Source organism: Epinephelus fuscoguttatus, linkage group LG12, assembly GCF_011397635.1.
Source record: "Epinephelus fuscoguttatus linkage group LG12, E.fuscoguttatus.final_Chr_v1".
Lineage (NCBI taxonomy): Eukaryota > Metazoa > Chordata > Actinopteri > Perciformes > Serranidae > Epinephelus > Epinephelus fuscoguttatus.
In genome coordinates this window covers 3254258-3266821 of record NC_064763.1, presented here as the reverse complement: position 1 = coordinate 3266821, position 12564 = coordinate 3254258, and the positions used below count along the sequence as shown (strand labels likewise).

Below are 12564 nucleotides of genomic sequence, written 5' to 3'. Positions count from 1 at the left end.
AAGTTAGAGTACTGATAATTTAGAACAATATTACTCAAGTAAAAGTAAAAAGTAGTCATCCAAATAATTACTTGAGTAAAAGAGTATTTGGTGAAAAAACTACTCAAGTACCGAGTAACGTCTGATTTATTTATAAAATAAGAACATGAACGTAATCAATCAATCAAAAATAATAATCTGCAAATTCATGTATTTTAAACGATAGCCCTTTAACTAAAACAAAAATAAATTAAATCTTTACAAACATAACATAAATCAAGGCACAAGAAACACAAATATATTCTTATATATACTGTACATATATATGTATGTATATATATATATATATATATATATATATATATATATGTGTGTGTGTGTGTGTGTGTGTGTGTGTGTGTGTGTGTAATTATGTACTCAGAGGTGGGTAGAGTAGCCAAATATTGTACTCAAGTAAGAGTATTGTTGCTTTAAAACAATATAACTCAAGTAAAAGTAAAAAGTATTTTGCATTAAAACTACTCTGAAAAGTACAATTTTTTCCAAAAAGTTACTCAAGTTAATGTAACTGAGTAAATGTAACTAGTTACTACCCACCTCTGGTTGCAGCATGCAGCTGGATTGGCATCGTCACACGCTCTACCGCGCCTCTCCTCTGAATGACGGGCACGAGTCACCAAGATACCAAACCAGCGCAAGTGAGGAATCAACTTCAGAGCAGCCCAGGAAAGGCAGAGCTGCGTTCCTCATAATGCACCGACGCCACAATAGAGCCCACACTGTACATCCTAACCAGTTGAGTTACCCGCAGCAGATCAAGGGTCTCATTTAAAAAACGTAGCGTAGGATCCATATTAGAAATGTATGTACAGACAAAAGCCAAAAATGGCGTAGCTACACCACAAAATATTTGACCATTTCTACAATGAGACTTCCACCTGACCATCTGCGTCACCAATTTCCCGTCTCCAAAATGTTCGTGAGCATGAGTCAAAGTTTCTCCTATCAAGTCTGCTTTTATAAATCACAACTTTTGCGTGGAAAATGGCGTATGCCACTTTCAGGCGTCGTTTTGTGCATATGCAATGTTTATAAATGAGACCCCAGAACTCTGCAGTATACCTGATTTTAATATGCATTATAGTAGGCTATTTCTCTTTTCCACTGCAGAAACTTGATGTAGCTGAAGGTCTATCCATTGAAGGTTCTGCTTTTGTTTCCATTAAGTAGTTCAACACAATGCCATGGATACATTTTCAGGAAAATTTGTAATATCAGCAGCACTTCTTATATCACAGCCTCCCTGCTGCATATTAATGAAAATACAATGAAAAGTAATGAAGAGCATGGTACCAAACCTCAAAAGGTTTGTACAGGTTAGGGTTGTAGAAAGCCCCATGTTGGTTCCTGCAGTGAGGGGTGTATGACCTTTTTAGTATGAACAAGCTCTATTTTAATGCTTTAAAAAAAATCAGCATACAATAGAGTAGAAACAGAATACTTTGCAGCTGCTATCATTAAAATCTAGAGAATTTTAAGGGACTTGAACTTGAGTATTTCCTTTTAATGCTACTTTACTTCTAACCCTCTACATCTCAGAGGGAAACATTGTACTTTTTACTCCACTACAGTTATTTGTCTAATTTAGTTGTCTAATTTAGTTGCTGTGAAAACTTAGATTATTAATACAAAAATGTAATCAACTAATAAATTATGAAGTATAATTTTAGATAAAACTACACAGCAGGATATAAAGCATTTAAAATGAGCTCCACTTTTACCAGCTGCAACATTGAAGTGATTACTGATGCACTCTCTCTGTTGCACCTAATCACAACAAAATGTGCTGCTTGAATGACACAGAGGACCCAAAGCGTTGTTTTAAATTCAACATCATATTATTTTTGAGGGCTTTAATGCATGAACAAAATGAAACATCATAAGATCTGGGACTTTTTAAAAAAAATATAATTAGGCCCATTCTTATTTATTTATTTATTTTTTTAAATTAGAATTAAATAAAATTTAGATCTGGGGCTATTCATAAAACATTCAGGGTGGATGCCTTGGGTGCCCAGGCCTAACAACACCACTGGTCTGCGCAAAAAACAGCACTCCCTGATGAAGCACACACAGAAGCCCAAAGTCACTAATGTGTTGTAAAAGGCAAATTTCAAATGTAATTGCGGGCACAATACAATGTGATTTTGTGTAAGGCCAATATTCGGTCCACAAGCTACCTGCTGCTAATTGCTGATCCCCACTCTAATGCTGCAAAGCAAAGCATCGTTTAAAACACAGTAAGCATACAGTGATATAGTTTGGTTTAGAGCAGCAGTTTCAGTCATCAGTCATCCCATAGAATAGTAAAACATTACAGTAGTCTGGAAGAGTAAACTGCAGTGCGAGAATGAGTGTAGTGTTTCCTGTGTTTCCTGTACTGACTTGTAAAAGGTGGGAACCAAGTTCTTTGGCCATGCTGTCGAGAGGACTGAACCTTGTTGACTGACCCCATCCATCACCCAGACCTACAGAGAGAGAGACAGACATGGTAAGACAGTCAGGGAGACGATGCCTGACACTCCATCTATCATCAAAAAGAAAAATACTCAGAGAGGTAAAGACACAGTCACTGGGCTTTCACACCAAACATGCAAGTTTGACACTGTGCAGATCGAGGGCATTATTTCCAGTAGAGAGAGCATCTGTTTGAGCACTGCTATCATTTTCCACAATGCCACCCCAGTAAGATTCTGGCATTGACAATGGTAAGAAACTATAACAACATTTTTGTGCATCTTTGACCTTCCAGAGTTATGTAGTTCTGCTCTCTGATACAACCAAGACCTGGAAAGAAATATTAAAAAGAAAGAAAAAGAAAAGAAAAATAAATATACCAAAGAGGATGTGGTACAAGGCTGGGAATGTTATAATCATCTATATTGAAATTCATTTATCAAATTTTCACAATAAAAATCAAATAATAAACAAATAAACAACAATTATTCCCAGGCCACAGACATTACGCACACACACACACACACACACACACACACACACACACACTCTATCAAAAGATTAAAAAAAAAAAGAAAAGAAAATTGGAGGGTTGACCTGTTTTGAAAATACAAGACAAAGTTGCCAGATCTTTCTTTTTTTTTTTTTTTTTAATTATTTGATTCTTGGATTCTTTGATACTAAGAGCAGTGCACTTTAGTTGTTTGTTGGAGCATTGGTAAGAAGGTGGTGTAGCCTTATCCTATTTGTGCAGAATCAGTCATAAAGCAAGCAGTTTAGAGAGGCACAACTGCAGCTTGGTTAGCTGTGTTTTTTAAGTCCTCAGGGACAACCCCAAATATGTGCTGTCAGAGCACATGGTATTTTAGTTTAACTCGACTTTATCCAGCTTCTGGTCTATGTCATAAACCACACCTTGCTGCTCAGAGAGTACATTTAAATGTGCACCACTGTCACTTTTATAATTCATTAGAGATATGATGTGTCCTGTGTCTTTGAATCCTCCACAAAGGACAGTGTGTCATTTCTGTACTAATTTGTGGGTTTTGTTAGCACCTGTCATAAAGACTTGAACACATTTTATGATGCCAATAGTATTTATTCTAAGTCTATTTACAGTATAAACACCAAGCCTACAATAGGCCTGTATTCAAATTAATAAAGCCATGGGTATGTTAGAGACAAATAGCAGAGAAAAAACCCTTCCTTTTTTGGTTTCCTGTAATATTTTGTACAATTATTCTATCGTACTTTGTATAGACAAGAATTTTAGGATGTAGATGCTTACAAATCTTATCATTTTTTTCTTGTCTTCAGTTTATTAACTACATGACTCTAGTTGAGGGCACACCCATGCACATACACACTCAGTATCCCACTTATAATCATATGTGTGATGATCATATACAGGATGTTTGAATAGAATGTAAACAGGTTAATCTAGTTATGTCTCTAAGTCTTGCACAGCAGCATGAGCAAATAAACTGCAAAGCAGGCCACTGTTTCAATCAGTGATATATATGACAGCAAGACAGTAAGTAGTCTGCCTGCAGACTCTCAGCAGCAGAGAAATATGAGGCAGTAACTTATTCAGATAGGAATATTCTGGTATATTTCAACCTACTGTACAGTGGTGGAAAAAAGTTTTCGGACACCCTTAAAATTTTACACAATCTCAAATATTATCATGAAATATTTGTGGAAAAATCTTTTTTGTGTTTCAAAAGGTGTGGCTGCATTAGACAGATACAAACAAATACAAATTATATTTTTTTTGTTTATTGTTTACAAGAAAAACTAACAAAACTAAATTCTTGACAGTTTCAATATGCCAGTTCTCAACATTGTCGGTATCAGAGTCAAAAAATAACAGAGAATGTGCTCAAAACTGAACAAAAAATAAATAAACCATCACATCATCAAATTAATATTTAGTAGTCCTGCCATTGGCACGTAGTAGAGCTCTAATCCTGGCTGGCATGTTCCCCACGAGCCTTTCACACTGTTGAGGGGTAATCTTGTCCCATTCTTCTTGAATTACTGCTTTTAATTCTTCTAAATTCTTTGGTTTATGCTTTGAAACAGACCTTTTGATAATCCACCACAGATTTTCAATGGGGCTCATGTCCGGGGATTGAGCTGGCCACTCTAAGACCTGGATACTGTGCTCCTGCAGCCAAGTTCTACTGGCCTTGGATGTGTGGCAAGGGGCATTATCTTGTTGAAACATCCAGTTTTTACCTCGACGGAACAGTGCACGCGCAGAAGAGAGTATGTGGGTTTTGAGAATGGTACAATACTTGGTAGAGTTCAATGTGCCATCACAGACAGTGAGATGACCAACACCAGCAGCACTCATGCATCCCCAAACCATGATACTGCCTCCACCATGCTTGACAGTAGGTACTGTACATGCTGGAGATAATGCTTCGCCTGGCCTTCTCGTACCCTCACATTAGTAGGAGGAAGATAAAGCTGGAAACTGGACTCATCTGACCACAAAATCTTCTTCCAATTCCTGGCTGTCCAGTTCTTGTGTGCCTGGGCCCAACGACGCGGGTAACCTCTGTCTCTCATTGATCAGGGGCTTCTTGATAGCCTTGTAGGACCTTAAGCCATGATCTAAAAGTCGGCCACGACAGTGTGGGTGGAACACTGGACACCAGTTTGGTTTGACCACTGCTGCTGAAGCTCCTGTGATGTCATTCGGCGGTTTTGCCTGCACATGCGGATCAGGATGCGGTCATTTCTTGCTGAAGAAACCCTTGGATGCCCAGATCTTGGTTTGTCTTCCAAGCTGTTGGTTGGTCTGTATTTCTGCAGAGTGTATCCAACTGCTGAAGGACTGCATCTGCACTTCCTGGCTATCTGGCGGCAGCTGTACCCTTCCTGGCTGAGAATCTTTATCTTCAGGCGTGTTTCCTGCGTTAGGTTCCTTGTTTTAGCCATTTTTGTGTCTGAAGAACTTTCAGATGTGCTGGCTTTATGTAGACACGAAGCTTGGCAACAAAAATTGTGTCTTTTAATAAAAAGAACGCCCTTCATCACTGGTACCAAAATGACCCAATACTCAAAATTTCTTATGTATTTTTATGGAACCAATCAATTTTAAGTTTGTAATGGCTTTTTTAGGATTTATTTAGTATTTTGGCTGTGACTGTACTAAAAGAAATTGCACTTGAAGACCTAAGAGTGATTCTTAATGCAATATTTCACAAATGCATGGGGTGTCCGAAAACTTTTTTCCACCACTGTATTTCCCATAAATGTGACCACTGTGGTCATGCTAACTTTGTACTTTTTACCTCTGATTCTGGGCAACAAGTCCTTGCAAAAGCAAGGGGATGTCACCTTTCTTGTGAGACTGATGTTTGTCATTGTAGTGGCTTTGCTCTCTTCTACCTTGCCTGGGGTCTCATTTATAAAACAGTGTGTAGGATCCATACTAAAAATGTATGTATGGACAAAAGGAAAAAATGGTGTGTGCCAAAAAAAATTTCAATAATTTCTACAATTAGGCCTCCACTTTACCATCTGCATCGCCAATTTTCCATCTCCAAAATGTTCGTGGGCATGGATCAAAGTTTCTCTCATCAAGACTGTATTTATAGATCACAACTTTTACGAGGTAGGTCGTGTATACCTCATTCAGCCTTGGTTTTCTGCGTAATCAGTTCATCAAGAAGACCCCTGGTTCCCTGTTCTACTGGCCTCTCCAGGGGCTGAGGGCTGACAGGTAAAGCTACAATTGCTGTTTTCATATGTCAGCATGTACTGGATATATTGGCACCAAATGTTTTACAAGCATTCTTGGTTCCCAGAGGATGTATCCTTTTAACTTTGGTGATCCCTGACTAGCGCCATCATGAGGTGCATGTGTGGTTTTAGCATGCCATGACATTTGGTTTACACATTCATGTCCCCTAAGGAATTCTATTAATGTTGGTGAACCCTTCACTTTTAATCTTGCGCCATCATCAGGTCACAACATCCCTTTGTCTAATACATTGGTTTATGAAATAAAATACCTACAAAATGACATTCTCGTCAGTCTCAGTGATGCAGTTAGTTTACCGCTATTGAAGAAATATTAGCAATGTAACATGCTAAACTAAGGTGGTTAACACTATAAATATTATACCAGGTTAACATGAGCATGTTAGCAGTCATTGTGAACATGTTTACCAGCTGACTGATGTCCACATTTAGTTTAAAACACAGCTGTACTGTTCAGCTCACAGGGCTGCTTGAATGACTGGACACTCTCAGTCTTATTCTACACATGACTTTCTATCCAACTCCACTGTGTTGGGTTGGGAGTAGAGATGTCTGAACCTGGACAACTGAAACCAAAACTATCTGCATGAAATACAAGTAGAGGGAAGTGAGAATTCATGCTTTAATTTTTTGTTGTTGCATAGTTTTGTTGAATTGACCACCTTATTAACCCACACTAACACTACACTGTTTGGGCTTGCTGACGGAGAGGCCTCCAACAAAACACCCAAACATGCAAGCAAACTAATCTTTTTGCTTCGTCCAAGTCAGTGACACTACTGCCTACTGCTGGTGTGAAAAAAGATCAGGCAGATTGGAGATGATCAGCTCTTTCATGGCAACTTAGAATTACAAATGATGCCATTTTTACTGTTTAGACAGCAGGGACACTCTTATGTTCATTACATCCAACCATATTACCATACAGAACATTGCTAGTGGACTGTTCTGCAACATTCCCAATTATGTTCAATGGCATTTGAATTGTTTTACAATATCTGTGTATGATATCTATGGTACAGTTAAGGTAAAGGAAAGACCCCCCCTGTCGTGTCGGTGCAAGCTTTCCCACACTTGAAAGGGAAGGGCCTCACACTCTTTGAAACCAGACACTGGACTTCACTCAGTGCACTTAATTTTCTTTTATTGCATGATGAGCACAGGTGAAAAACCTTTGATAAAACAAAAAACACCCAAAATGAGAATGGATCATAACAGCACACAAAGGCACAGCACTGCTAAATATCACATATAAACTATAGACACACCCCCCACTTTAACTTTCACAAATGTCAGCAAAAAGGATTTTAGCAGTAGCTTCAAATGAAATGACATTAAATTTAGACTCACTAATTATTCCTATTTTAGATTTTTAACTAAATTAAATGTCTTAAGTTACATGTTTTAACAGGTTTTACAGCACACAGTTTAACAGTTTTTTACAGTTCACAGTTTACTGATATTGTACCTGATTTCTGTCTGCTTACCAAATAATTAACTAATAATCTATTTTTAAATATCCTTTTAACTGAAATATTTTTAATAGTGCATTTCCATGAATCACATCACTCCGCACACTAACACAACTACCTGGGTCACAGATTACAAATAGCGAAGCAAACTTTATGCCACATATGCCACATAATGTCTATGACTAAATTAAACAAGTGACCCAGCAAACAAAGAATTCAACTAACAGGCTCAAACACCGCCAGGTCTTGAAACCAGAGAGGCAAGCATCAATCCCGAACGCTTACCGGCAGTCCTTTCAGAGCATTAGAATCCTTTTCCTTGCCCGTTCCTCCATAAAGCGTCCATCGACTCCCGGCGTGCACACACAATGCTGACCTGCCCCACTCCCCAGCTCAGGTGATTACTCATCTGCCTCCCCTGTGGAGCTTCACACACAGCGGACAGGCTTGGCGTGGGCGAGCGATTGCCGGCGGCAGCATACATGTGCGTGCCCCGCTGCACACACAGTGGGACAATCAGCCTCCATCTGAGGAGCAGGAGCAGAATGCGCTTGGAGCCGCCTTTGACTCGCCGCAACACCTCCCACTCGATCTTTCCCTGGGTCCTAGGGAAGATCACACAACCTCCAGGTTACTCCAGGTGAGTCCAAGGTTGTAGCGTCAGTGGTCTTGCTTGTTCTGGTCTTCTACTGGAAGGAGGACAACAAGGATTCTGACATCTCTATGCAGCACAGTACTTCTCCTGTCGCTGGATGCTGAGCCTTTGACAGCTGGTCTAGAGCTGTTGGCCGGAACACAATGGCTTGGAGAGACTTGAACATTGACATCTCTTACGATACCTTTCGAGTCAGGATTCACGCTGATGACTCTCCCAAGCTTGAATTGTCCTCTAAGTGCATTTTGGTCACACAGCCAGACTATGTCTCCAATGGCGACGTTTCTTTCTGTGGTGTGCCATTTGCCTCGCACAAACAGATTTGGACCAGCGAGCTGACTCCAGGACTCCCAGATGTGGTTGACTTGGGCTTGTATCTCTCGCAGTCTTTTGTACGGATAAGTGGCGAAGTCGAACGTCTTGAGATCACCGCTCTGCGAAGCTTGACCAAGCAAGAGAGAGTTCGGTGTGACGTATTCTAGTCGGTCTTCTAGGGTCTGAGCTCTCGCATCTATGGGGCGTTCATTGGCGAGGTTGGCTGCTAGTCGGAGTACTGTCAGGAACTCACTGAAGCTGAGGTCTGTTCCCTTCCCAAGACTTTGGAGCGCCCTCTTAGTGATCCGCACTGCGGCTTCTGCGGCCCTATTTCGGTGTGGAGAATCAGCCGGATTGATTTTCCAGGTCCACTCTTCCAGGGTTTCTTTGTTTTGCTCCCCCAGGAAAGCATACAGCTCTGCCTGAACGGGTTTTGCACCACCAAGTTGGTACCAGGATCAGACCAGACCTTTAATGGATGGCCACGGAGTGCGGTAAACCTCTGGTAAGCAAGTAAGAAGCTCTCCGTTGATAGTGTGTTTGCCAACTCTGCATGGATGGCCCTGCTTGACATGCAGCAAAACACCACTCCCCAAACTTTCATGGACACTCTTTTCTTGTTGTCATCCCTCACTTGGTAGGGTCCGAATAAGTCGATGGCAGTGAACTCAAATGGTGCGGTTGGTCTTGTTTTTTCTTCAGGTAGGTCACCCATTACCTGTCGACAAGTCCTGGCTCTTGCTTTCTTGCAGACGATGCATTTGTCAACAACTTTTTGGGCAATCCTCCTCCCTCTGATGACCCAAGCCTTCCGTCTCATCCTCAATAAGGTCCCCGCTACTCTGTCATGTCCTTCACTGTGAGCTTCATGGGCCAAAAGGGTTGCGATCCAGGCACCAAAGGGTAGGAGGGGAACAGCTTTGCCATCCTTTTAAAAGTACTGGACTCTACCACCACACACCAATAGCCCACTTGTCACGTCCCTGTAGACAACCAGTCTGTCTGTTGTGGTGCTTGGGAAAGTCACATGTGTTTGCGCTGCCAGGCAAAGGTCTCTAAGAGCATCTTGTCTCTCGCTGACCGTGATGATGCCTGATCCAGACACTGCCTCCCACTTTGACACATCTCTAGTCCAGAGTCCTGCACTGGGTCGGGTACCCACAAAAACAGCTGATTTGCGGGTGGTTTTTAAAAAAACATTTTTTCCGGGGTTCAGATCTGGGTGGAAAAAATAACATGCGGGTCGGATCGCGGGTTTTAGATAAACACATCAGTCATTAGTTCTGTAAACTACAGATAACTATCTTGGTCATTATTTACTCTCTGAGGATCGCCTCCGCTATTTTGCAACGGTCATTGGTTCAGCTGTTTACACGCGTTTCACCATCTAATAACACAATTTGTGATAGGACGACAGAATCAACATGGCTGCCACCGTCTAACAAGCGCCGCTTCCGAAACAGTAAATAATTATTTAGGTATTTGAGAAATAAGTGGATAAGACGTACAACTATAATGTTTCTGAAGTGTTTCCCTGATGGATTACTTCTCTCCTCGATGGATTCTAAAAACACGTGACGGCTCGTAACTGCTGAACGTCGCTCTGGACAGAAAGTAAGTCGCATGTAAAGTTCCTTTACATAGATTAAAAGTTTAAAAGCATTAAACGTAACAAACAAGTGTATTTACACTCATATGGGAGAAGAACATAGAGGGTTGATGATGGAGCTGAAGTCAGGTTTTTATTGTGAGAGCTGCTTCATTCAGGTCGTTGTTTACTTACTGGCACCTTAACTGTGGCGATATGCTGTTCAATATTCAGCCAATAGGACCCAAAATGATTACTTTAAATCCGGGCTACGGGTCGGGCTGTGGGTCGTGTTTCAACGGGTCAGACAAGGTTGCGGTATTAATTGGCCTGATGTACGGGTTTGCGGTTCGGGTGCGGGTTTGTACGTCGCCGGGTCGGGTCGGGGTGGATCTTGAAAACTGGACCCATGCAGGACTCTGCTCTAGTCTTGACCCACAGGAACCTTTTCGCAGCTGTCCATGCCACCGTCTTGACCAGCCGTGTCAGGTTACTGAAACGCCTTACATCAACTAGCATCTGGACTGCTAGTCCTGCAGGTGACCTGCTTGACATCTTCTGGACTGAATGCCGGCTCTGCCCTGGGTCCTCCTTCAGGTAGGTTCTATTAAGAACTGCAACGAATGACTTCTCTTGGATTTTTGCGATGTTCTCTCTTGCTGCAGTGGCAACGTTCCTGGTGGATCTCTTTGGCCACTCACTTTCTGGTAGACTTAAAAACTTTGGACCTATCTGCCATTCTGAGTCCTCAGTCAAGTCTTTGGGGCCAGCTCCTCTTGTTATGAGGTCTGCAACATTCACTGCTCCTAGAATCCACCACCAATCTCGGACATTTGTGCTGTTCTGGATCTCTCCAACCCGGCTGGCAAAGAAAGTTTGATAGCCGTAACTTTCTCACTGTATTGCTCCTAAGACGGTCTGACTGTCGAAAAGATGACACCACTTCTCCACCTGGATTCTGCAGTGTCTTTCAAAGTAACCCTTCAGCAGGGCAGCAAAGACGGCTCCACACATTTCAGCTTTTACAGCATCTCCTTTTTGGTAAGAGGGGTCAATTTGGCCTTGGATTCGACCAGCCTCACGGCTGTGCCATGGGTGCAACTCCAACGCAGATATAACACAGCACCATATGCGTGCTCACTGCCATCAGAGAAGGTGATGCCACAAAGTTTCCAAAAGCTTAATGGCATCCTCCCGGAGCTTGTCTGACAAGGCAGCATCCCAGGTGTCTTTTGCTGAGCAGCACTTTGCCTTTGCTTCTTGAAAAGCTCTTCAGACCAGGATTGTTCCTTTTTGCTTTGCCGAAGCCACCAGACCCAGGGGATCATACAGTCCTGCAACTTGGCTTAACAGCTCTCTTCTGGTGAGTGGTTTTGGAGTTTGTAACCGCACTTCCTCTTTGAGTAGATTCTGGCCGAGTCGCACCTTTTTCTTCTTTTTTGAGAAGTTCACGGCGACCATGACATGGAGCTTGTCATCGTCGAGTGTGTACCCGAGGCCGAGGGCTTTGTTGTCATCTCCATGAGCTGATTTGGTAGAACTATTGTCTTGGGCCCTGTCTCCTCACATCTGGGCACTCTCCTCCCACTTTGATTGGAGTAGACCCATGGCTTCATGTAAAACCCCTCAGCATCTAGGATCCGCTCAATGTTAGATGTGATGAGTTTCAGCTGGTTCAGGTTGTTGTGAGAGGTCAGGATGACGTCAACATAGGCACCTTGATGCAGCACGTGCCTTTCTTCTTTGAGATGACTGAACTGAGGTAAGTTGGCAATTTCACACATGGCCAGTTGAGCAATGCATCCAGCAGGTTTGTCTCCAGTGTTGACTCTTATGTCATATTTTCAATTTGGTCATTTTCAGAGTCCCGCCAAAGGAACCTGTGCAGATGACGGTCCAGGGAGGCGTAGGCAGCTTTCCACTCTGGCTCCTTTGCCAATTGTTTCTCCGTCCTGAGGAATGTTGCTTCAACGGCCTTCCTGTTGTCGGGCAAGGATGTTGGATCCTCCGCCCAGGGATATTTGGCATGCCAGTGTGGTTTCTTGCAGTGGTCATCTCCATTTACATATCTTAAATGTGCAATATGTAATTTTCTGCCACTAGGGGTCTCAAACCAAAACAATAAGAAGAGAAGAGGGAGTTGGATGACATCACGAAGTAGCGTGGGATCATGGGAGTTGTAGTCATATAACCACTGGCCGGAGCGCTGGTGCCCCGGCGGGCAGCAGTGCTTGCAATACACTGGTGGAAATGATTAATAT

The 12564-nt window shown here is 42.1% G+C and overlaps 1 protein-coding gene across 1 annotated transcript in view; it reads right to left on the bottom strand.

The window, feature by feature from the left end:
* sim2 (SIM bHLH transcription factor 2) overlaps nucleotides 1-12564 on the bottom strand; it is a 52285-nt gene that overhangs the window by 30590 nt on the left and 9131 nt on the right. Inside the window, exon 3 of the mRNA XM_049591521.1 lies at nucleotides 2425-2507. Within this exon, the coding sequence (XP_049447478.1) occupies nucleotides 2425-2507 (83 nt within the window). The remainder of the gene's footprint in view (nucleotides 1-2424; nucleotides 2508-12564) is intronic.